The sequence below is a fragment of the Erythrolamprus reginae genome, chromosome Z (genome assembly GCF_031021105.1).
Source record: "Erythrolamprus reginae isolate rEryReg1 chromosome Z, rEryReg1.hap1, whole genome shotgun sequence".
Taxonomy (NCBI): Eukaryota; Metazoa; Chordata; class Lepidosauria; order Squamata; family Dipsadidae; genus Erythrolamprus; species Erythrolamprus reginae.
The window spans coordinates 41509339-41533433 of record NC_091963.1 but is presented as its reverse complement, the minus strand read 5'-3'; the positions used below and the strand labels follow the sequence as shown (position 1 = coordinate 41533433).

The following is a 24095-nucleotide window of genomic DNA, read 5'->3' as shown; positions in this document are numbered from 1 at the left end:
ACTCATTTATCCAGGATTTTATGGATGACCTTGGAAAGGATAGATAGGGGATGGAAGGCGTAAAGCAGACCCCTGGGCCGTGGAACACAAAGTACGTTGATTGCCTCTGTTCTGTAGAACTGGAACCTCAAGAAGAACTTCAGCAGCTGGACATTCTCCGGGTTGAAATTTGTCGACCTGTGGCAGATGGAAGATGTTTGTCAGATCATTGAATAGGGATGGATTCAACTACCATTCCACCAGGTCAATGATCTTCTGACTGAGCCAATCCACCTGGATGTTGGATACCCCAGAGATGTGGTCTACCAAGATGACATTCTGCCCAGAGGTCCAGTTTCTTGGCTTCGTACATCAAATTCCAGGATCGAGTGCCCCCCTGTCTGTTCACATGAGCTTTGGCTACTACATTGTCCATTACAACTATGACGTGTCAGCCTGAGAGGCGAGGTATGAAATACTTGAGGGCCAAATAGATAGCTCGGAGTTCCAGCCAATTGATGGCACATCTGGCTTCTTCTGACATCCATCTGCCCTGAGCAATCATTCATTGGGAATGAGTGCCCCACCCTAGGAGGGTGGGAGTCCCTGAAGAGGCACACCTGTGATAATGCATAGGAGCACTACCAGGTCAGGGATCTGCAGACATCCGGTGGAACCCGGATCCTGGTAGAGAGTTACTGTGGCCAGTTTTCTGGAAGGGCAAAAGTAGCTATTGAAGATCCTTAGAATCTGGGCATGCCCAATGAGTGATGGTGATAGCTGATTGCAGCTGACAAATAGTAGAGTGGACAGTAGGGAGACCAAGATCCTGCACTGGAGGGTGGAGCAAGTTCCCTGATACTATCCTGCCTCTCCTGGGACAAGGAGGTCCTGCATTCTAGATATTCTATAATGGTCCACAGGTGGAATAGAGTATTAGAGGGTTGAAGGTGGCTTTTTGCAAAATTAATCAAGAACCCATAGTCATATAATGTCTCGAGCATGATCTGGAAGTGACTCCTTGCTAATTGGTGTGATGGGGCCAAAATAAGTATATCATCAATCCATATGTGCAGAGGTCTGAGGTGGGCCACAATCACCACTAGAACCTTCATGAAGACACAAGGTATGGAAGAGAGGTCGAAGGGAAACACCCTGTACTGAAAGGACTGACCTGCATAGCAGAACTATGCTGGTGAAGGGGATGGAAAGGGATTACAGGTAGGCTTCAGTGAGGTCTATTGATGCAAAGAAGTCTTCCTAGCAGATTCACTCAAGAATGGAGTGGAGAGAGTGCCTTTTGAACCTCTTAAATTTTAAGTAACAGTTCAAGCACTTTAAATTGAATATCATCCTCCATCCCCCTGACCTCTGGGGGACTACAAACAAAATGGAGTAGAACCCCAGCCCAATGTGATGTTACCTGTTGGATGGCTCTAATGTCCAACATGTGTTGAATAGCTGAGTCCATAAGATTTTTCTTAGATGGATTTCTGGACACTGGGCACTTAAGGAAAAATCTTGGAGAGGAACTCCAAGAAAAGTCCATGAGATACAGTCTCCTTATCCCCCTGTCCTGGGTAATAGACTCCTCTTTGGGTTAATCTAGGCTGTCACACAGGGTGACCCCTTCCCACCTGAAAGGGTTGTTTGTACTGCCTCCCACAGTTGGATCTGTCATGAAACTGACATTTTCTGTAGCCATACTGACCTTGGTTTCTGGACATGGACGGGGCCTGGTCAAAATCCTGAAAGGATCGATGGGAGCAGGGGAGCTGGAAAATAAGGTAGGGAAAACCTCCTTTTGGTCCCTGGACTTGATCAAGATCAAATCCAGGGCCTCGCCGAATAAAAATTGTCCCTTAAAGGGTGCAGACGTGAGATGCCATATGTGGCGGATGTCCGCTTGGCACTGTTTTAGCCAGTTGAGGCAGTTGAGGCAGCTTGGACCACCCAGGCTGCTGCTTGATGAGATTTCTAAAGCACTTACTCTGAACATCAATCTTTGGGTTGAAGGAGTTCCTCCAAATCCCCAGGCATGTCTTAGTTTCATAGAGTATGGTAACTGAAAGTTCCACTGATGGTACAGATAAGATGTGCGAGAGGCCTGGGGCCATACTGAAAAAATTGATGATCTGAAGTGCAAGTTGCTGGGCCTAGAAGCAGAGGATGACCACTGGTGTTGTACAGTGGCCACAAAAAGTTGTGGGGCAGGGACTGACTCCATCTCAAATATCTGCTCAGTAAATAGAGGGTTCAGGTAGCTCAAAGTGGGAGCTTGAGGGACATCAGGTCCTGCTGCCATCTTGGCCTTGTACAGCAAGGAGCTGAAAAGGGCTGGGTCAAAGAGTATGGAAGAGGCAGGGGATTCTAGTATGAAGTCCTTGTCCTCTGACAAATTGATCTCCAATTGTTTATCATTCCCCTGACTGAGCTGACTGCTCATCCCCAAAGGAGCCCTGAGGGTAAAATAGGGGGCTCTCTCTGCAGCCAAATGGCCTGGCTAGATACTCTGGTTTTGGGGGATGGTGATACTGGTCCTTCCTACCTTTGGAGGGGCTGTGAAGCTGGCCTAGTCCTGCCACAATGCCCTGCCAAATAGCCATTGAGACCAGGAAAATTTGGAAATTTGCTTACACCATATAGACAGAATCTTGCCAGATTAAACCTATACTACCCTCACCTAACAAATATACTCTGGAAGATTCTAGACAATAGTTCTTCTAAAACTCTTTCTCTTAACATGCTCCCGCTCTAGATTATGCTGAATCTTGTCTTGTCCTTTTTGAAATGGGCTCCTTCCTTCCTTTCCTTCCTGGGACTCTATTGCATTAGACCTGTCCATCAAAATTTGCTATGATGATGGTTTTCTATTCTTGAGCATCTCTATGTATACAGAAAAGATTAGGGAGAAATATACAGTTCATGTATACAGAAAAGATTAGGGAGAAATATCTACAAATAAATGAACAAATAAATTGTCTTTCTTATCAAAATAATGTGTTATGTGCAGAATTATTTTAGGAAATCAAGATTTAAATCACTCTTCAACCATGAAGGATCATGGTGACATCAAGTATTCAACTTAGTCTATGTTATAGGATTGTAATGGGGATAACACAAGAAGAGCCATGTATGATAATTTGAATTGCTTGGAACAAATAACATCTACACATATTAAGACAAAAGTGACAATGTTAATCTGTTTTTGCCTCCTTACAGAATTTAATTAAGATAAAATTGCTTTATTATATAGGTTTGTTTAATCTGAATTATTAAATAAGTTTGACTTATTAGCTTCATGCACAGCATAAACTTCCATCTGGTAGAGTAATTTTACAGACTTAATTGTATACCACCATAAGTCAATAGGACACTGAGGAAAACTATTGAAAAGCTATTTCCTTTCCTTTGGAAGAGAATTATGTACAATTTCAGCATGATTTGCATTGCTAACACTGAAAGCCAACTGGGAGAAATCACTCTCATTTATATTACTTTCCCATGAGAAAATCAAGAAAGACTATAAAACTAGTGCCATTATTCAAAAAGAGTCCAACATACTGAATCTGAGCATATATTTAATATAAACTTTTCCATAGCTTGGAAGGATCCTTTATTAATAACCGACACAGTCTGCTTTAGAAGTCTTGATATATAGCCATAACCAAGAGCGAAAGCTTTGTGATCTCATCTAAGATGAGAGTTTGTGCTGTGTAGACCAGAAGTGCCATTCCGTGTACAATTTCTTACAGTAGCAAAGAGTATCTGATTTATTCTTGCAGGGTTCTACAAGATTCCCTCCTTACCCATTTCTGTTACTATAGATCTATCCCATTAATTTATCAGACTGTCAGACTGTGGCTTTCTGAATCCAGCAACCTCCCAATTGTATTGGGCCTAATACTTTGAGAATTTTTTTCAAGAGGAGAGTGATATGATCAATAAATGAAGGGGTCTGCTTGATATGAAAATACAACTCAACTTTGTATAAGCATTGAACTAAGTTTTAATTGCAGAAAGACTTTGCCTTCATTCATGCAGAGGGACTTTATGGAAATGTATGCATTTGATCCCCAATTCTGAAATATTTCACAAGGTGTTTGAACAAAGGAAAGGCTTTTAATATCACTATATCACTCTCAATATATCTATCATTTTAATATCAATTTTAGATTGCAGTTTGGCCTTCATTGAATCATTCTAGTTGTGCATAGACAACTCATAAAACTGTTGGGAAGCATTGCTGAAGAGTTCCAAATTGGAGACAGCTGCCCTAATTTATTTGTATTACTGACTTATAAAATAAAAAAGGATTCTTATAAAAAGTTATGAACAATTAAGTTAATAATCAGTAAATCAATTTATAAATCTTTGATAAGTCAACTTTTATATATATGATAAAGCAGCAGAACTCACATACTCTTCTACAGCTGAAGGCTGGCTTTGATGCAATATTGAAATTTTGAAAAAAAATTGAAAAATCTGATGTCATATTTGGAGACAATTTGAATTTCATCAAATTCGTCACTGTTTTGTCCAGTGATTCCTCTCTTCCTCTACACACTAATATATTCTGCAATCTCTCTGTTGCCTGCCTTCGTTAACTGCAAAGATGAAGTTACCTGATACCTACTGAGTTTTTCTGTACTCACAAAATCTATTTACTTCAAATAAGCTTCAGTTTATTTAGAAATAGTCAGGAGATAACTTATTTCCCTAAGTTGGTTCTCTATCTTTTAATTTAGTTATATAATGGAACATCTTTTTCTATCTATACAGACAGTTTCAAATGTAGGCAACATTTGCAAACCATCAATTTTGCCTTCTTGGTTACAATTGCCAACCGTACAAAGCAAAGAATAGACTCAGTAGCCAAACTTCTTAAATAATAGACATTTCAATTAATACATTCTGCTTTGTATTTGTAATCATGCAATTTGAAATGCATAGTTAGAGGTAAAAACAGAGATTCCTTGTTTTCTCAGACAAAACAAAGACCAATGCTGATGAAGCAACTTCTTCAAAATTAGATGAAAAGCCTACACTGATTGGTTGAATCAGAGACCAGTGACACTCACCATTCATAGCTCAAAGAAAAGGATAAGGAGTAAAAATCCACTCTTGTGACAAAGGTCAAACTTTTGCCAAAAGAGAACCTGCTTCTCTCTTTCCTCCTTACTCTCTGAATATTTCATGGGACAGCTTTGTCAGGAATGGTCCCATGAGGATGCAGTAGGCTCCAGAATGTCCCCTTTGCCTAAGGGATGCCTTCTAGCCACCCTGATCAGTTTAGGGTCATTTCACTTGTGTCATCCCAGTTCCGGTTGTTTTTCCTCTAAAACTGTCAAGTACTTATATTAGAGGCTGAATGTGAATTTGTTGCTGAGGGCTGAAATTAGTCTTAGTCTAATTTAGTATTAGTGTCTATTACTTAAACAAAATTCACAAAGAATGGCAACCAAATGATAAACCTGTGATGGAAAAAAAATAGTTACTATGTTAACATTCTGCACACAACTGCATTGATTACAGAAGTAGCCAAAATGAAATGAGTTCATTCTTCTTTTCTCTCACCCCTGGGTTTTTAAGAAGAATCTCATAGTTGTGTATTCTCTCTGCAGCTGACGTGCAGTGTGCCCAAATATTTTGAATAATGTATAGAAAACATCTGTTTTTAATTATGCTGTAGCTCATATATAGACAATGAGAATTGAATTAAAGAATATTTTGAAACCCCCATGGAGATGTAAGAGTATTAACAGCTGCAATACAGAACAATACTGTTAAAATGTTTGAAAATGTTTAACTTTACCAATCAACAGTGTTATACCTCTTAAATATTGATAATGCCTTTCAAAGGAACTTTAAAATGGGAAAACAAATTACACACGCACGTGCTTGCACACACACACACACACACACACACCCAATATTTTAAGGGATCACCATATTAGAACAAGGGACAAGATAATAAAAAAATAACTTTTAGTAAGTTCTTTTAATTCTTTATATTTTTGTATATATAAAGTAATGTTAAAAAGAGAGCTTAAAAAGAATTTCAAAACAGCTATTTAGTTTGGACATTAAACTTATTAACTGAACAATTTATAAATCTACCAGAGAAATATTTTGTAGAATATTGAAACATCAACAAACATAATACCTTTTTCATAAATAATTTTTAAAATTCTTTGGTCCTTGCATATAAGAATGGCACCTCTCTGCTTTTCATTAAAGTAGCCACTTCTTTTTTCAGGCTTACACGTCAGCTTGAAAAAAGATCCCTATACTCTAGGAATTGCTTTAATGAGTTGACTTCTGAAAACCAAAACACACTTTTTTCAAGTTTATGCTGAAACATTGCTTTAATTAGTAGCAGAGAGGTGCTGTTCAAAACATTTATTCCCTCATTCTGAAGCATATAGGGGCTTCATGCTTTCTACAGTTCAGTCTATATTTAAACTATTAATTTAAAATTTAGTAGGCTTTTAATATAACATATTGAATTAATCAGATTCATTCCTATACTCTATTGCAAAACCCCTCTAACTCTTAAGTACTAAGATTTTCTAACTGTAATACATTTTTCAATTGTGGCTATAGTATTTTCAAAAGAAACATGCAAAGCATGGGGTAGTAAAGGAAAAGAATTCTAGACCTCTTAGGCATGAAAGCCAACTAGATATCTGTGCCAGTCATGCTTCCCCAGCCAGGAGGAAAGTAGAAAATTGGGCTTCTTTGCTGCCTTGACCTGGTCAAACTATCTATTTAAAAAGGTAGGATAAAATATTACTATCCTCCTCTACCACCACTGCCAGCACCACACCATCCTCATCATATCCTCCACCCATGTAATCATAATCAGCTGCTATTGTGAAAATGGAAAATAAGATTCCCATTTAGTATATATAATTATGTTTCAGATAAACTCAAATCAATATTTATTACATATTATGATTAGATCAAGTTTCATTTGATTACAGAATTAAATTGGCATTTAAAATAATTTTAATATGCTCACCGGTTTTGCGGAGTGGAAAGTCATCCTTGCCATCTTGTGCTCCTGGAAATGTGTATTTATACAAAGATGTCCCGCAAAGGGGAGGAGAAGCTTGATCCAGGGAGGTATGGTGGGATGCCCTACAGAAAAGTAGTTATCATTGATTAGTATTATTTATGAATCTACAAATTAATAATCTCAAAATGTCCAGAGACCTAACACTTGTACTCTTCCAATAAGTTGGAGATATAAGTCTGGAGATGTCTTCTGGAAAAATGAAGTTCCTGTTACCTGATTTTAAATTTATTGCTTTGACCTTTTTAAATCAAAGGGAAAACATCTATAAACCTTTTAAATTTTAGCAGCAGGAATAAGACTCTCTAAAGCAGTGGTTCTCAACCTTCCAAATGATGCGACCCTTTAATGCAATTCCACATGTTGTGATGACCTCAGCTATAAAATAATAAAATTATTAGGAAACTCAGAAGTGGGTTTAATTTACCACACTGCCAGTTTGCTTCCTCCTGCACTGTGTGAGTTGTGCCTCATGCAGTGCCAATTTTTTTTTTAAAAAAATGCAAAAAAAACCCAGCCAAGAACAAGATACCGTGTTTCCCCGATAGTAAGACACCCCCAATTGTAAGATGTATCGGGGGTTTCAGGGGGGTCGGCTAATATAAGCCGTACCCTGAAAGTAAGACATATGTCTTACTTTCGGGGAAACACGGGGGTATTGCCGGGGGGGAGCCGTTCCCGGAGGGCTCTTCTTGCCCGGGGTTTTCTTACGCGCCTTGCCCGCCGCCGCGCCCCAGCCTTTGCCCGGGGACCCCCGCTAAGCCTTCTGTGCCTGACTCGGCGAGGCGAGAGGGAAGAAGGAGAAGCTCAAGTGGATGCGGAGCGCCCGGGAGGCATTTATCCGCCCGGGAGGCATTTATCCGTCCTTCGCTTTGACGGCGCTGGTCCGAAGCGAGCCGAGCGGGCGGCGGCTTGCAGCGAAGGCGCTCGTCCCAGCAACCGAGTCCTGCCGAGGCTCGGCTGCAAGCGGCCAGCGAGGCCGACCGGCTCCGACGCGAGCCGCCGGAGCTGTGCCCTCCTTCGCCCGCCTCCTTTCCGGCACAGCGCCATCCTTCGCTTGAGTCTCCCTTACGCAGCGCGCCACCGCCAGCTGGCACCAAGGTGGCGGTGGCGCACTGCGCCCAGAGCTTGGGCCACCCGGTGGGCGAGGCGGCGGCCCTGGCCGAAGCGGCGGAGCAGTTCGCGGCACTGGCGAGGGAGCTGCGCACCCAGGAGAGTCTCTCTTACGCAGCGCGCTACCGCCAGCTGGCACCAGGCTGCGTAAGGGAGATTCTCCTGGGCGCACAGCTCCCTCGCCAGCGCCGTGAACTGCTCTGCCGCTTCGGCCAGGGCCGCCGCCTCGCCCGCCGGGTGGCCCAAGCTGGCGATGGCGCGCTGCGCCCAGAGCTTGGGCCACCCGGCGGGCGAGGCAGCGGCCCTGGCCGAAGCGGCGGAGCAGTTCGCGGTGCTGGCGAGGGAGCTGCGCGCCCAGGAGAGTCTCCCTTACGCAGTGCGCCACCGCCAGCTGGCACCAGGCTGCGTAAGGGAGACTCTCCTGGGCGCGCAGCTCCCTCGCCAGCGCCGCGAACTGCTCCGCCACTTCGGCCAGGGCCGCCGCCTCGCCCGCCGGGTGGCCCAAGCTCTGGGCGCAGCGCGCCACTGCCAGCTGGCACCAGGCTGCGTAAGGGAGACTCTCCTGGGCGCGCAGCTCCCTCGCCAGCGCCGCGAACTGCTCCGACGCTTCTGCCAGGGCCACCGCCTCGCCCGCCGGGTGGCCGAAGCTCTGGACGCAGCGGAGCTTAGACAACACCAGCCAGTAGTGCGTCAGGAAGTCGCCGCCGGCTCCGGCGCCCGAAGAGGCCTCGCCCGGGCCGAAGCCCGAAGACGAGCCGGCCCCGGTGTCCGGGACAATATAAGACATACCCCGAAAGTAAGACATAGTGGGGCTTTTGGGGATAAAAAGAAAGTAAGACACTGTCTTACTTTCGGGGAAACACGGTAATGACGTATGCACAGTGCTGGAAATCTGGTTTCTGTATATGCTTAGAAGTTCCCATGGTACAGATTTTGGTTTTTTTTGCAATAGTCTATTTGCATGTGGGTGGACCCGCCTGGAGACAGATAGAGGAGCAGTGTCTCAGTTCTGAAGGCCTTCAGAAATATGTGTTGTAACCCACAGGTTGAGAATCACTGCTCTAAAGAGAGTGGCACCTTTTGCTACTGTTTCCCTGAAAATAAGACCCACCCAGAAAGCCGTTCAATGATTTTTTTAGCATGCACCTACTATAAGCACTGTTCCAAAAATAAGGATTGCTTCAGCTATAAGGGGCACGGTCCAAGGATTTTATCACACAGACTGTCTGAAGATGATGGTAACTGCAGTCCGCTGCTGCTGAAGAGTTTAACTGAGCCTTGACTACAGACCAGTTGCTCTAACATCTGAAGTTATAAAAACCTTTGAAAGGCTAGTGATGTTCCACTTGAAAACCATCACAGATCCACTGTTAGACACCCCTGCAATTTGCATACCGAGCAAATAGATCGACAGATGATGCTGTTAATATGGCTCTATACTACATCCTTCAACATCTTGAATCTCCAATGACCTACGCTAGGGTCCTGTTTGTAGATTTCAGTTCAGCATTCAATACCATCATATTGGACATTCTCTTAACCAAACTAAATCAGCTAGCGGTACCTGAACACACTTGTAAGTGGATCAGAAGCTTCCTAACAGACAGGAAGCAGCAGGTGAAGCTAAGAAAAATCACATCAGATATATGTACAATTAGCACAGGTGCCTCCCAAGGCTGTGTACTCTCACCACTTCTCTCTATACACTAATGACTGCATCTCAAATGATCCATCTGTTAAACTACTGAAGTTTGCAGACAATATAACAGTGATCGGACTCATTTGAGACAATGATGAATCCGCATACAGAGGGGAGGTTGAACAACTATCCTTGTGGTGTGACCAGAACAATCTAGAGCTGAACACATTCAAAACCAAAGAAATGGTGGTAGACTTTAGGAGAAACCCTTCTACCCTTCCACCTCTCACAATACTAGACAACACAGTATCAACAGTAGAGACCTTCAAATTTCTAGGTTCTATCATATCTTAAGACCTAAAATGTTCACCTAACATCAAAAACATCATAAAAAAACCACAATAAAGAATGTTCTTTCTGCGCCAGCTCAGGAAGCTCAAACTGTCCAAGGAGCTGCTGATACAGTTCTACAGAGGAATCATTGAGTCTATCATCTGCATCTCTATAACTGTCTGGTTTGGTGCTGCAACCCAACAGGACCAACACAGATAATCAGAGCTGCAGAAAAAACAATTGCTGCCAACCTGCCTTCCATTTAGAACTTGTATACTGTAAGTCAAAAAGAGGGCGGGGAAAATATTTACTGACCCGTCGCATCCTGGACACAAACTGTTTCAAATCCTACCCTCAAAATGTTGCTACAGAGCACTGCACACCAAGACAACTAGACAGAAGAATAGTTTTTTTCCGAACGCCATCACTCTACTAAACAAATAATTCCCTCAACACTGTCAGACTTTTTACTAAATCTGCACTTCTATTTCTACTAGTTTTTCCTCATCATTCCTATCATCCTTTTCCTCCCACATAGGACTGTATGACTGTAACTTGTTGCTTGTATCCTAAGATTTTTATTAATATTGATTGTTTCTTCGTTGCTTATTTGACCCCTATGATAATCATTAAGTGTTGTACCACATGATTCTTGACAAATGTATATTTTTCTTTTATGTACACTGAGAGCATATGCACCAAGACAAATTCCTTGTGTGTCCAATCATACTTGGCCAATAAAATTCTATTCTATTCTATTCTATTCTATTCTATTCTATTCTATTGAAGTTGAATGAGAATGAGCACCAGCAAAGCATATTGCTCCCTGAGGGAGGAAGCGTTGTGACCTTTGAGGGTGCTACTATCTGTATTTCTGCAACTCATGTGCAGAATTCATACCATGCCTTCCCATTATGGTTCAAGGAGGCTAATCATGATAAACACAAATCATTTTTTCAAAAATAAAGGGACAGATTACAATATTGAAAATGAATGTAAATAAAAAGGCAGTTTCCAAAACATTCCTCCCCTACCAAATGAAACCTGAGATGCCTCAGAGAGTGCCCTAGCTAAAGGGACTGCTTGGGGCTGCTGCCAGATACTGTTGCCCTCTGCGTGCTCACTTCATCCTGTGCACGCACGGGAGGGCTGGGCCTTGTGATGAAAAAATAAGACATCCCTTGAAAATAAGCCCTAATGGATCTTTTGAACCAAAAATAAATATTAATAAATAAACTCAGTTTTATTTTCAGGGAAACACGTTAAATAGTTATTTTGAGATTGGCCCTTGACCCACATATTATTATTTATGTAAACAGATAATTTATGACAATACATTAAATCATCACCATCACCATTTTTCTTTGTGAAAGTTTTCCTTAAAGACATATAAAATTTTAATTTTGTATGTTTTAAATACCACTCTATACCAGGTTTCCCCAAAAATAAGACTGTCTTATATTTTTTTGAATCCTGAAATAAGTGCTTGGCCTTATTGCCATGCACTCAAAAGCAGAATTGGGCTTATTATTAGGAGATGTCTTATTTTGGGGGAAACAGAGTATATAGAATATAATTATTCCATTTTAATTTAAAAGATAGTTAAAGGAAAGCGATGATACTGGTAGTTGACTTTTATATCAAAAGTACTGTATTCATAGGACCTATCTGAACTTAATTCAAAAAAAGAGGCTGGTTTAAGTGATATAGAAGGAAAAGTAAGGGAGATGCAGTACATCCTCTCCCTTCTATACTGAATAGCAAATGGTTAAATTCACTTTATCCTGACGAAGAATAGTCTTTTTATTTGATCCTAAGAAAATACTTAAGATGCAAAAGGATAAACATACATGTGCCAGAGCTTGGGGCACCGGCTAGTGGAATGATTCTTTCCATTAAATATTGAGTCTTTTGACGCTGATTTACTCAGTAGGAACTCTTGAAGTTTCTGCTTCACTTCAGTACTGGCCACTGCTCCTAAAACATACAGCATTTTTAATCATTCCATTAATGCCAATTCATTTCAGTGCAGCTTTCTAGTTTTGACTGTAGTCCAAATAAATATCTAATAAAATTTTAATATGAGCAATTGTGAGCAATTAATATGAGCAATTACCATGGCAGAACAAAATTAAATAATGAAAAGAAAAATAGTGTAGATTAAAATTGTATATCATATCTTTTAGCTTCACTAAAACCAAGTAATACAATAAAGGGAAATGAAACCAATGTGATGTAGTAGTTAATGGAAATGGACTAAGAATAAGGAATTCCAAATTCAAATCTGATTTCAACCATGGTACCTCAATGGCTAATTTTAGATCAGTTTTCGGGTTGTAGGGAAAAACTCAGGGAAAAAATATAGCGTACTCCATCCTGAACACTCCTGAAGAAAATATATTAATCTAACAATTAAGCCACATTGGATATGGGTTCACTCTCAGTTTTGTGATCTGAACAGTGGTGAACAGTGGTGAACAGTGGTGAACGCTAAAGGAAGCATTTTCAACTGGAATTGTTTTATGTTGCTATTGCCTTTTTCTTTTTAACTTTAACAGATCTCTTGAAACATTATTTAAATCAAAGGAGGCAACCTATTGTCAGAAGAAAATATTTGGCCTCACCACTACCTATTTCCATATGTGATGCAAACTGCATCTATTTCTACACTCAATTCCCACCATGTAAAATGTATGCAAAATTTTAGTCCCCTCACCTAAATGATATTACTAGAAGCACCCTGAGAGGCTAAAAATTATTTTAAAAAACATGGTATCTATACAATAAATATTTCACGCCTTTGCTTTAAACTCTACAGCAGTGTTTCCCAACCTTGGCAACTTGAAGATATTTGGACTTCAACTCCCAGAATTCCCCAGCCAGCGAATGCTGGCTGGGGAATTCTGGGAGTTGAAGTCCAGATATCTTCAAGTTGCCAAGGTTGGGAAACACTGCTCTACAGCAAGATGATTGACTATTCTAGAATAAAACTGTACACTAAGTTCTTATATAGTTTTCCTATAATGTCTATAAAGGTATGATTTTAATCAGTTTTAGTTTGCAATTGATGACTGCACAATGTTCATAACTAATATTTTTTTGTCTGGAAATACTATATATGATGTACTGAATACGAATCAAATTCCTAATAGAGAGCAAAGAATGGTTTCATGTATCATTACTTTCAAGATCTTTTTTTATATTAAAAAGCAATAAGCATGCGTTAGGCAAACCAATATTACTATAGTCACAACAAATGAAAGTATATGAAGTATATGTTATTGTAAGCTTAGTTTAAAAAAGAGGATATATTCTGAAATATGCATTTTATTGTTATAAGTTAAGTAGCACAGAAGAAGAATCTTCTTTTAAAATCCAACACTTAATATTATGCTACTGCTAAATTTATACAATTCTCCTTTAAAATGAAAGCATAAAGAATACAATAAAAATATCATTTTTTCCTCAATATTATCGGTGAGAAATTCCAGAAGAAAAATGAAGGCATTTGATGTTATAATTTGTTTCCTTCTATAAGTAGTATTTTGAAGTACTGAAATATTTGGCCTTTACTTTCATTCCCTTTGTGAGCAGACTTATATGTATCTATCTCCCCCTAGTGAGTATCATATTCCAGTAATGTCTTTCTTTTAGACTTTATTTGCCTTAAAACCACAGAAACACAGAGTTGTGTTATTAAAAGCCAAAAGAACTAAATTATGGAACTGAAACAACACAAGGAATATTTCACGTCCTCTCTAATCTGTGCAGAATAAACCTCCATATTTATGCGTGCCTTATAATGGAAATACAATAAAATAAATTTAAAATATAGAAAAATATTATTCTATATTTTAAAGAAAATTATATATTTAATCTGTACAGAATTTTATTGTCACATATTTTAATTAAGAGGGATAATGAAGGTTGGTGGGAGAGGTATACAAAATGTAGTTATCCTATTCTAGCCTGATTGAACATATCTTACTTTCTTGGCTTCTTTCTCGGCTTTTGATTGGCGGACATTGCTCCCTGCGATGTCTCTCCAATTCCTGTTCTTGTCTCTGTTGTTCAAGTTTCTGTTCTTTTTCAATAAGATCCTGTTGATGCTTAATGGCTAAGAGTTCCTTTTGTAACTTGTAAAAAAGACAAAGTCATGAGAATGTGCAATTTTTATGGTAGCATTGGTCATAATAAGGGCTTCACAAACTGTGTGAATATAAAAAAGTAGCTCTTAGAATTTTCAAACTAGAATAGCTATAGCTACAATTCTGGAAGCTGATCTATAAATTTGGAGAAATCTGTGCTATAATATTTAAAATATTAGAAAATACAATTCTATTCTACTCCATTTTGGCATTGTTTTGTAAATAATATTTTTTATTAAAATATCACATGAAATAAGTGCCAAGTTTTTGAACATGCTATTTTAATTTCTGCTTTCCTTTTTGAAAAACAAAATTATCTATATAAAATGTATGTCTAGATGTTTGTATTTGGATCCAAAAACTACAAAGAACAACAAAGTTCATGAAATGCAAAAATGAAATAATTATTATGTTCCAATTAATTAGAAAGTGTGAACTTTACAAATGTAAATCAAACTATTTATAACAAATTAAATAAATGTTCTATTCCAGATAAAAATAATTTCCCTGAAAGCAGAGAAACTAAGTTATCAACAGTTAAGGTTTAGTGCCATTTGAACTAAAAGGGGCATTGGTCTTACCTTATACACCTCTTCTCATGGGGTGGAGCTAGCATTCAAAATGGATTGTCTTCATCCAATGAGAGTGAGGACTGAATCTGTCAATAAACTTTGAAGCTCTGTTCACCATCTTGGCCCAGCTTTGACGAAGCCGAAGAAAACAGACCCAATGTGGCCAGACACAAAAAACGTCAAGTATCAGGAAAAGTTCCAGAGCCCATCTGGTAACTATGCCTACAACTGTCTCTAGTGTAGCTGTCTCTATTGCAGCTAGAACCATGAACCACTGGTGGGTGTAGATTTGTTGCCCCTTTCAGAAACCGGTGCACAGTTGGAAAACACGCCAAGGATTTGAAGGAGAGGACTGACAAATGCTGCCACCTGATGCTGAAGGGTACTGGGGGGAAGGCCCGCTGGAGGAACTTTAGGATTTTAGAGATCGCATTTGCAGAAGAGAACAGCCTTCCAAAACATATCAATCATAAAACGATTCCATGTTGCAGAATAGATGCGATCAGTGGAAGGCCTCCTGGATGTCTGGGTGGTGGCAAAGATGTCGGCATCATAGTCCATGTGCTCTAGGAAGCCCCACTCAATCACAAGGCAGTCAGCACCATGGGGGGTCCAGATGCACAGCAACCCCTGGCTGCGGGAGTCCGGAGTCGGAAGAACTCTCTATGGCAGGGATATCGACAAAGCTTTGAGGTTGGCAAACCAGGCCCACCAAGGCCAGCACGGAGCCAAAAGTATCAACTCTGCTCCTTCCTCCAACATCTTCTTTATGACCTTGGGTATAATGGGCAAAGGTGGGAAGGCATACAGAAGTCTGTGCAGCCGGGGTCCGCAAAAGGCATTGCCCTGCTCTGTCCCCTGGGACAAGTAGTGAGAATAGAATCTTGGATGCTGGGCATTCTATGGGGTAGTGAATAAATTGACCAAATGAAAAGGCTCATTAGTAATTGAAATAAGACAGGATGTAGGTGCCATTCCACATCATCCACTGCCTTGCGACTGAGCCAATCCGCTTGGGTGGTGGAGACTCTAAACATGTGGTCTACCATGAAAGATTGAAGATGTCGCTCTGCCCAAAGTCCCAGTTTCAGTGCCTCTGTCATTAAGGCCCATGATCTAGTACCCCCTTTCTGTTTCACGTGGGCCTTGGTCATCATGGTGTCCATAAGAACAAGAATGTGTTGACTAGTTTGAGGGCAAGCAAAACTACCCAGAATTCTAGCCAGTTGATGGTGTATCTGACCTCTGCTGGCAATGGGCAATGAGATCCTTTGCATGGGATCCCCAACCAGATTGACTGTTGACCATGGCTATCACCATCCTGGATAGCTCTCAGAAAAAACACCTCCGAAAGATTGCCAGGGACAGCCATCAAAGAAGGGATTGGGAGAAACCTGCACCTTGGATGCTGATGACCCCCGGCCAGCTCTCTGAAAGAGTAAAAGGAACCATGGAAGCCCCATAGAGTGTAAGCATACCCAAAGTGTTACATCAATACAAGAAATCATTTTTCCCAGGAAAGTGGACAAGAGAGCGAGAGAGACCTTCGGCTCACATTGAATTTGAGTTGCCATCTCTTTAATACTGTCCTGTCTCTCTTGAGAGGGGAAAACCCTACACTCTAGAGAGTCAATACTCAAATGGGACAGAGAAGTGGAGAGAGACAGGTGGCTCTTGTCCAAATTAACAGAAACCCCATGCCATCGCAAGATTAGAATCATTATCTAGAGATGGCAAAGTGTTTAGAGGTGGCCTGAACTAATATATCATCCAGGTAACATTGGATATGCATGGGCAGGGACCTACAATGGGTTTCTATAGTTGCCAGCCCCTTGGTGAATAGCCTAGGTGCTGAGGGCAGGCCAAAAAGGAGAATCCTATATTGAAAGTGCCTACCTGCATAACAGAACCTAAGGTATTGTCTATGGTGATGGTAAATTGAGATGTGGAGGTAGGACTTAGTTAAATCAAGGGATGCCATGAAATCCCTGCCTTTGGACACTCTCCAGAATGGACCTGAGAGAACCCATCTTGAACCTGCTGTACTTTATGTACAGGCTAAGATGCTTCGGATCCAAATTGGCCTCCATCCCCTGAAGATTTGGGAACCAGAAAGAAGATGGAATAGTATTTGGTTCCTCATTGGGCCAAAGGCACTTGTTGAATGGATCTGATATCCAGCAGGTATTGTACTGCCGCATGCATAAATGGTCTCTTTGAAGGCACTCTGGGAACTGTACATTTAATAAAGGACCTCAAAGGAATTGAGGGGAACTCAAGGGAGAGACCAAAGTGGACAGTCTCCCTAACCCAACTATTCTGGGTGGTCTGGTCCCACATGTTGGCATAAAGTGACAGCTGTCACCCCATGGGTGGATCAGGGAGGAAATTATCATGAACGATGTAAGAGGCAGGAACCATCCCTCGGAGGGGTTGTTTAAATTGCCTTCACCAGCTAGATCTATCCTGGGACTGATGCTGTCTAGCTCCATACTGACCTTGGAGCCAAAAGAAGCTGGAACCCTGGTCAGAAGCCTATACCTCTGCATATAGGACGATGGCTGAAAATTACCCTTCCTTGAGAAGAAGGGAAGAACCTTTATCCTATCACAAGATTCTACCAGGATCAGATCTAAGGCTTTACCAAACAGCCTTGCCCCAGAGAGGAGACGACACCAGCCTCCAATTGTGGTGGAATCCGCTGATCATTGGCATAACCAATTCATGTGCCTGGAGACAACAGAAGCTGCAATGGCCTTCGAAACAAATTAGAAGTGCACAGAGTAGTGTATGCTGAAAACTAAGTGGCGGCTATGACCATGTTAAGGTCTTGCTGCTTGTGTGAATCATAACTTTTAAGAAGGTCTTGAATTTTCTAGAGCCAAATAAGTGATGTTCAGACAAAGAACAATGCTGAAGAAGATGCCCTATTGGCCCAGGTTGCTGCCTGATGGGCCTTTAGGAGAGCCTGTTTGGTCCGACGCTCCACTGGCTTTAACAGCTCATCTGACCCTCTTAGCATCATGTTGGAAAAGTATAGTGCAGCTACTGGACCATCAGCAGGTGGAACATTTAGAAGAGATGACAATTAAGAATATGAAAACATAAGAAGAACCATGCTGAATCAAGCCAAAGCCCATCGAGTCCAGCATTCTGTGTCACATAGTGGCCCCACCAATTGTACAGGGGATCTTCAGCAAAAAGAGAAGGTAAAACCCTCCCTTTCCCTTGACCCCCAACAAATGGTACCCGAGGGAATCCTGCCTGCTTCAACCAACATAGAGGTGGCACTTGGACATCCATTTCAATAACCACCGATACATTTGGCATCCGTGAAACTGTCTAATCCTGCCTTGAAGCTATCCAGGCTGACAGCTGTCACGACCTCTTCAGGAAGTGAATTCCATTAACCAATGATCCTCTGCGTGAAGAAATATTTCCCTTTATTTGTCCTCACTCCACAATTCAGGAGCCACATTAAAGTATTGTTTATCCATGGAAGAAGGCATGGGTCGTGAAGCTGAAGCAGACCATTGGCGTTACACATTGTCCAGAACCAATGCATGTCCCTGGGGTGCCGTGATGTCATTTACTTCTGGGGTGTATTCCACAAATAATGGATCCTGTGCAGTTGACAACTGCCCCTCGGAGCAAGAGCAGGGTTGGAAAGCCCAGCTTCATTGCAAGCTTTGAAGAGCAGAGATTTAAATAGGGCTATAGGAAAAGGCCCAGATGAAACTGATTGTTCTAGAGGAATACCCTTGCCCCCTGAGAGCTTGAGGTCTTTATCCTCATCAACCTCCTGAAGAAAGTCCTGGCTGCTTCTGGCAGACTTGTCTGAATAACGGTCAGGAATGCAAGTCCTGTGGTAAGCCAGTGCCCAGTCACTCTCTTGCAAGCCACAAGAAGTGCTGTTATGGTAGAAAGATGGTTGTCTGCCCATGTGCTGGAATCCAGTGAGGCCCTGTTGCACTTCAGCCATGATAATCCTCTGTAGATTGGCCAGGTCAAATGAACTTAAGGTAGGCCCCATAGGAAAGTCGGAATTATGGCCACTAGTTGATGCCCCAGCAACCAAAGAAGTGCACTGGCAATTAAGGGAGCAGGGTTGGAAAATGCAGTGGACTTCAGATGTCAGGGTTTATAACTGCCAGGTTGGGGTTATTGAAGGCAGCCTGGTCCCCCTGATGCAATAGGCTATGCTTTCCTAAGAAGAGGTAGGGACAGTGTCTTGCTTATCAGCCTGAACGCAGATCTTCTGAATAGCTCTGTCCCTTCTCAGTTCACCCCTTTCAGATCCCTTTATATTTTAAGTCTGCTCATCGGACCCCCCAGAGCTAGGAAGGAGAATGATACCTATCATCATTGAATTCAGCCCAGGAAGATTTCTTCTGCCACTTGCCTGAGGCTTTTTGGCCAGAGGAAAAATCCTGGTATATGCCATCGTGGATCAGCCTGCCTGGCAACTAATTAAAGGGCAAGCCCTTTTGTGGTCCAGGCACAAGGCAGTGGGGAAGAAAAGAATTCCCTCCATACGATTGCCTTCAGAATCCAAGGATGCAGATGATATCAATGTGGGAAAAGGGTGGGCAGATTGCGAGCAAGCTATACTGTCTTTAATCAAGGCCCCCAGCAACCAGCAGATGGGTGATAATGATCCCTTCCACCCTGCAGTTAAGTGGTACATTGATCAACTAAGGCAGAAAGATGGAGCTTTGATGCCCATGTGCATGAGTGCGACTCTACACAAGCTAATGGAGAGCTAAATAATCCATTTTTATAGCCCTTTCCTTGCCCATCAGTATTCCAATAAAAACACTTTGAAAGCCATCACTGCTTGCCCTAGATCCAAGGTCCCAGCCCCAGCGAATAAGCCTTGAAGGGAAATGGAACCACAGTTCCCATGACAGGTCAGGCGACAAGTGCCTTAGCAAGGTGCCTTAGCAGCCAAAGCTCACAGCTAACACTCTTCTCCATGCTCAGTATAGTAAGAAGGAGGAGGCAGGCACTCACTGACTATAGATGGAATTCAAATTGTAGATGGAAGTCAGTTGAAAATCCTATCAATAGAAAAATTTAGCTGGTAATTCAGAATGGGCAAAAATTGGCCATGTCTGTCCTCTCTGAGGACTGAGTCAAAGTTGGGCGAAGATGGCGGATGGAGTTTCAAAGTTAACTGACAGACTCAGTCCCCACTCTAACTGGATGAAGACAACTCATTCTGAATGCTAGCTCCACCACCCCCACCCCACATGGAGAACAATATGGATTACTACTAGATGCCAGCAAAGAATTACTCTTTTTGAATTTGTTTGATACCATCTAGTGGTCATATATATAATTCCTAATAATAGCTAACTCATTCCACTTATTTCAAGAAAAATTATGGCTAGATAGTATTCTTGTTTATAGTCAGTTGTTCAACAGATTTTAGAATTTTTTTTATATATAAAGGATATCAGCCTTAACTAAAAATAAATTCAGATAGCTGATAGCCATAATTTTCTTTTTTATTAAGTTTCTTAGAATGCATAAACTGAAGCCATATCATATTAAACGATTTGACACCAGAAAAGTTACATTTATTATGTTCATTTTAATCATCACCGATTGTTTAATAATCATTTATTTCAAATATAACAAACATTTTCAAACATAAAAGCATATAGATAAAGGAAATCTGATTGCTGAATAATGCTAAATAATTCTGATGTCTAGGAAAATAGGATCTCAAAATTTAATTCAAAATCTAAGCTCTTTAAAAATTGTGCTGAAGTTTGGAAAGTGCTGTTCAAAGAACCAGTCTTTTAATTTTAACTGGCCGCTGATTCCATTTATACGGTTTTTTAAAGAGACACATAATAGTACAAGTATATAATACTTTTGAAGCATATCAGTATCTTCCAAAAGTGCTCTCAAATTTGCTGACTTTACTTAGTTCTTCAATAGCTTGTTTTGCTGAAATTGCAAATAGCTGTTCTTATATATATATATATCTGCATTCAAGTGAGAGACAGATAGATATGGCAGAGTGAGGGACTAATATAAACTTTCATCACATACCAATGTTGATGTACAAGAGAAATAACTCAGTCACTGCTTCTCAATTTCTACAGTAACCAACCTTTTCCCCTTCTGAGGCACCATGAAGAGAAAAAAAAAATCTATTACCTTTATGTGCTCTTGGATCTGTGCTTGGTGCTGTCGTGTCAGGTTCTCATGCTGTTTCTGAAATTCTGCTATCAAAAGCTGTTTCTGAATCTGCTGCTGATGTTGAATCAGGATTAATTCCTGTTGCAACTGCTTTTCCTGCATCAAGGGATCCATCATAGGTGCCATCATTCTGATATCAGTTCGCAAATCTAATGGTCTGACTTGTTCTAATCCAAGTGGAATTTCTGATTTCACATCCACTAATACAAAAAAAAAAAGTTGGGAAATAGATTTAAATTTTTTGCATATATGAAATGAAGTTTCGTTTCCTCTCTATTTAAATAGTTGTGGTTTTCTCTAACTTTTTTCTTGATAAGACTGTAAGGCTGGAGATTATCACCAACAGTCTTTTAATTTTCAAACGTAAATTTTGATAGTATTTGTAGTAAAACCCCAAAGCTCTTATACATTTTTAAAACTAATTTAAAATCAATGTGCTTTGGATAGAAAAAAAATTAATTGCTTTTGGTTTTAAATAATGCTTATAAGTCACGTCATTTAAGCTTCCTATTATTTATTGATTTTGGTGGTGACGTATACTAAACTACTGGGCAGTTTGTGCCAGAAAACCCAAGTTATTTCAATACCTTGATTACTATTTCAGGCTTCGTGTGCTCAGTTCAATCACTTTCCTCCCCATTGCAAAAATGCAGCATGTGGAGGGGAAAAAAAAGAGCATTGTGTTTTAGTTCCTGTTGGCGCTGCAGCCCAAAAACACTTTCCTCCCTGATTCAAAAAATGGGGCATGCAGAGATTTTTTTTAAATTGGGTTTCAGGTGGTGGGCAATGCTGGTTGTAGGCCAGAGGTCCCCAACCTTTTTTGCACCAGGGACCGGCTTTAAGCTAGACCAGTTTTCCATGGCCCGGTGGGGGGGGGAGCTAGCTGTCAGCGGCGCCGTAAAAGGGGCGATCAAGAGAGGAATGGGTGAATGAATGGACGGAGGGTGGGAAGGAAGGAAGGAAAGAGGGAAGGGACAGGAACAGAAGAAGGGTGCAAAGGAAGCAAGGAAAGGTGTGAAAGGGGAGAGTAAGAGAGGAAGGAGTGAAAGAAGGGAATGAGGGAGGAAAGAAGGGAGGAAGGAAAAGGAAAGCAAGAAATGGAGGGAGGAAAGGAAGGAAGGAAAGAAAGAAGGGGGGAAGGGACAGGAACAGAGGAAGGAAGCAAGGAAACTTATGAAAGGGGAGAGTAAGGGAAGAAGGTAGGAAGGAGAAAGAAAAGAAGAAATAGAGGAAGGGAAGGTAAAAGAGAGAAAGAAAAAGAGAAAGAAAGAAAGAAAGAAAGAGAAAGAAAGAAAGAAAGAAAGAAAGAAAGGCAACTTCAAAGAAAGGCTCACTGAGCATCTCTCACTCTCTCTCTCTTTCTATCCCTCTTTCTTTCTTTCTCTTCCTTTCTCTCTCTCCTCTTCCTTTATCTCCTCTCTCTCTCCCTCTCTCTTTCTCTCCCCCCTCTCTCCCCTTTCCCTCTCTCTTTCTCTCTCTCCCTCTCTTGCTATCTCTCCCCCCTTCCCTCTCTCTTTCTCTCTCTCCCTCTCTTGCTATCTCTCCCCCCTCTCCCTCTCTCTTTCTCCCTCTCCCTCTCTTTCTCTCTCTCTCCCCCTCTTTCTCTCTCTTCTTCTCACTTTCTCTCTCTTGTTTTCTTTCTGTCTCTTTTGCTTTCTCTCTCTCTCACTCTTTCTTGTTTTCTTTCTCACGCTCTTTCTCTCTCTTGTTCTCTCTCTTGCTATCTCTTTCTCCCCCCCTTTCTCTCACTCTCTCTTTCTCATTTTCTCTCTATCTTGCTGTCTGTTGCTCTCACTCACTCTCGTTCTCCGTTCTTCTCAGCGGTGACGCGTGCACGCCCTGCCCGCCTCACCTTTGCGAGAGCACTTTCGCCCCGGGCTCTCAGCAAGGGGGTTTGCAGGAGAGGTGGGGCCGGCGAAGGTGATATTCAATGTCGGGGGCGCACAGGCGGTTGCACGCGCTCCCTATCTCCCTGCTAGCCCACTCGGAATATTCAAAATAAGAAAAGCCTTCGCCGGCAAAGGTTTTTCTTATTTTGAATACTCCGAGTGGGCTAGCAGGGAGATAGGGAGCGCGTGCAACCGCCCGTGCGCCCCCGACATTGAAGACCTCCGCTGAGAAAAGCCTTTGCCGGCATTTCCTCTCGGCGTCAAGGAGGCGCAGCGGCGGGCGGAGAGAGGGAAGGGGGGGCAGCGGCGTTCCTCCTGGCCTTGGCGGGCTGCCCGACCCTCCCCACCTCCTGCAAACGCGGCAGGCGGTGGGGGGAGAGCGAGGAGCCGGTTCCGGCGGGCGCGGGGCTTGGCTGGCTGGCGGGGGGAGCGCAGCTGGTGGTGCGGAAAGGCCGAGGGGGCCCTGGCGCCGCGGACCGGCTGAAAACCCCCAACGGCCCGGTGCCGGTCCGCGGACCGGCGGTTGGGGACCCCTGTTGTAGGCCTATTTTGGGAAAGATTGAAAAGATTATAATCTTTTCCAAAAACAGGACGTGCAACCGGCACTGCCTACCACCCCAAAAGTGACACTTTTTCAAATCTCCGCATGCCTCATTTTTGGAATCAGGGGGGAAAGTGTTTTCAGACTGTAGCACTGGCCAGAACCACACACCACCCAAAAAGTGATGCTCCTTTTTGATCTCCGCATGCCCCATTTTTTGAATCAGGGAGCAAAGTGTTTTCAGGCTGTAGCACTGGCCAGAACCACCCACCACTGAAACACAAAAGAGCCCTTCACTCCTCCACTTGAAATAGAATACCCTACGAGACTAGACTTTCAATCCTGGGCCTAGAAAGTCTAGAACTAAGATGCCTTAAACAAGATCTAAGTATTGCCCACAAGATCATATGCTGCAATGTCCTGCCTGTCGGCGACTACTTCAGCTTCAACCACAACAACACAAGAGCACACAACAGATTTAAACTTAATACTAAGCGCTCCAAACTTGACTGTAAAAAATATGACTTCAGTAACCGAGTTGTCGAAGCGTGGAACTCATTACCGGACTCCATAGTGTCATCCCCAAACCC

The 24095-nt window shown here is 42.0% G+C and overlaps 1 protein-coding gene across 1 annotated transcript in view; it reads right to left on the bottom strand.

Annotated features, from left to right (window-relative positions):
- HDAC9 (histone deacetylase 9) overlaps positions 1 to 24095 on the bottom strand; it is a 277705-nt gene that overhangs the window by 49388 nt on the left and 204222 nt on the right. The window contains exons 6-9 of the mRNA XM_070726525.1: positions 21034 to 21275; positions 14131 to 14278; positions 11993 to 12119; positions 7004 to 7122 (exon numbers count right to left, since the gene is read on the bottom strand). Coding sequence (XP_070582626.1) covers positions 7004 to 7122; positions 11993 to 12119; positions 14131 to 14278; positions 21034 to 21275 — 636 coding nt within the window. The remainder of the gene's footprint in view (positions 1 to 7003; positions 7123 to 11992; positions 12120 to 14130; positions 14279 to 21033; positions 21276 to 24095) is intronic.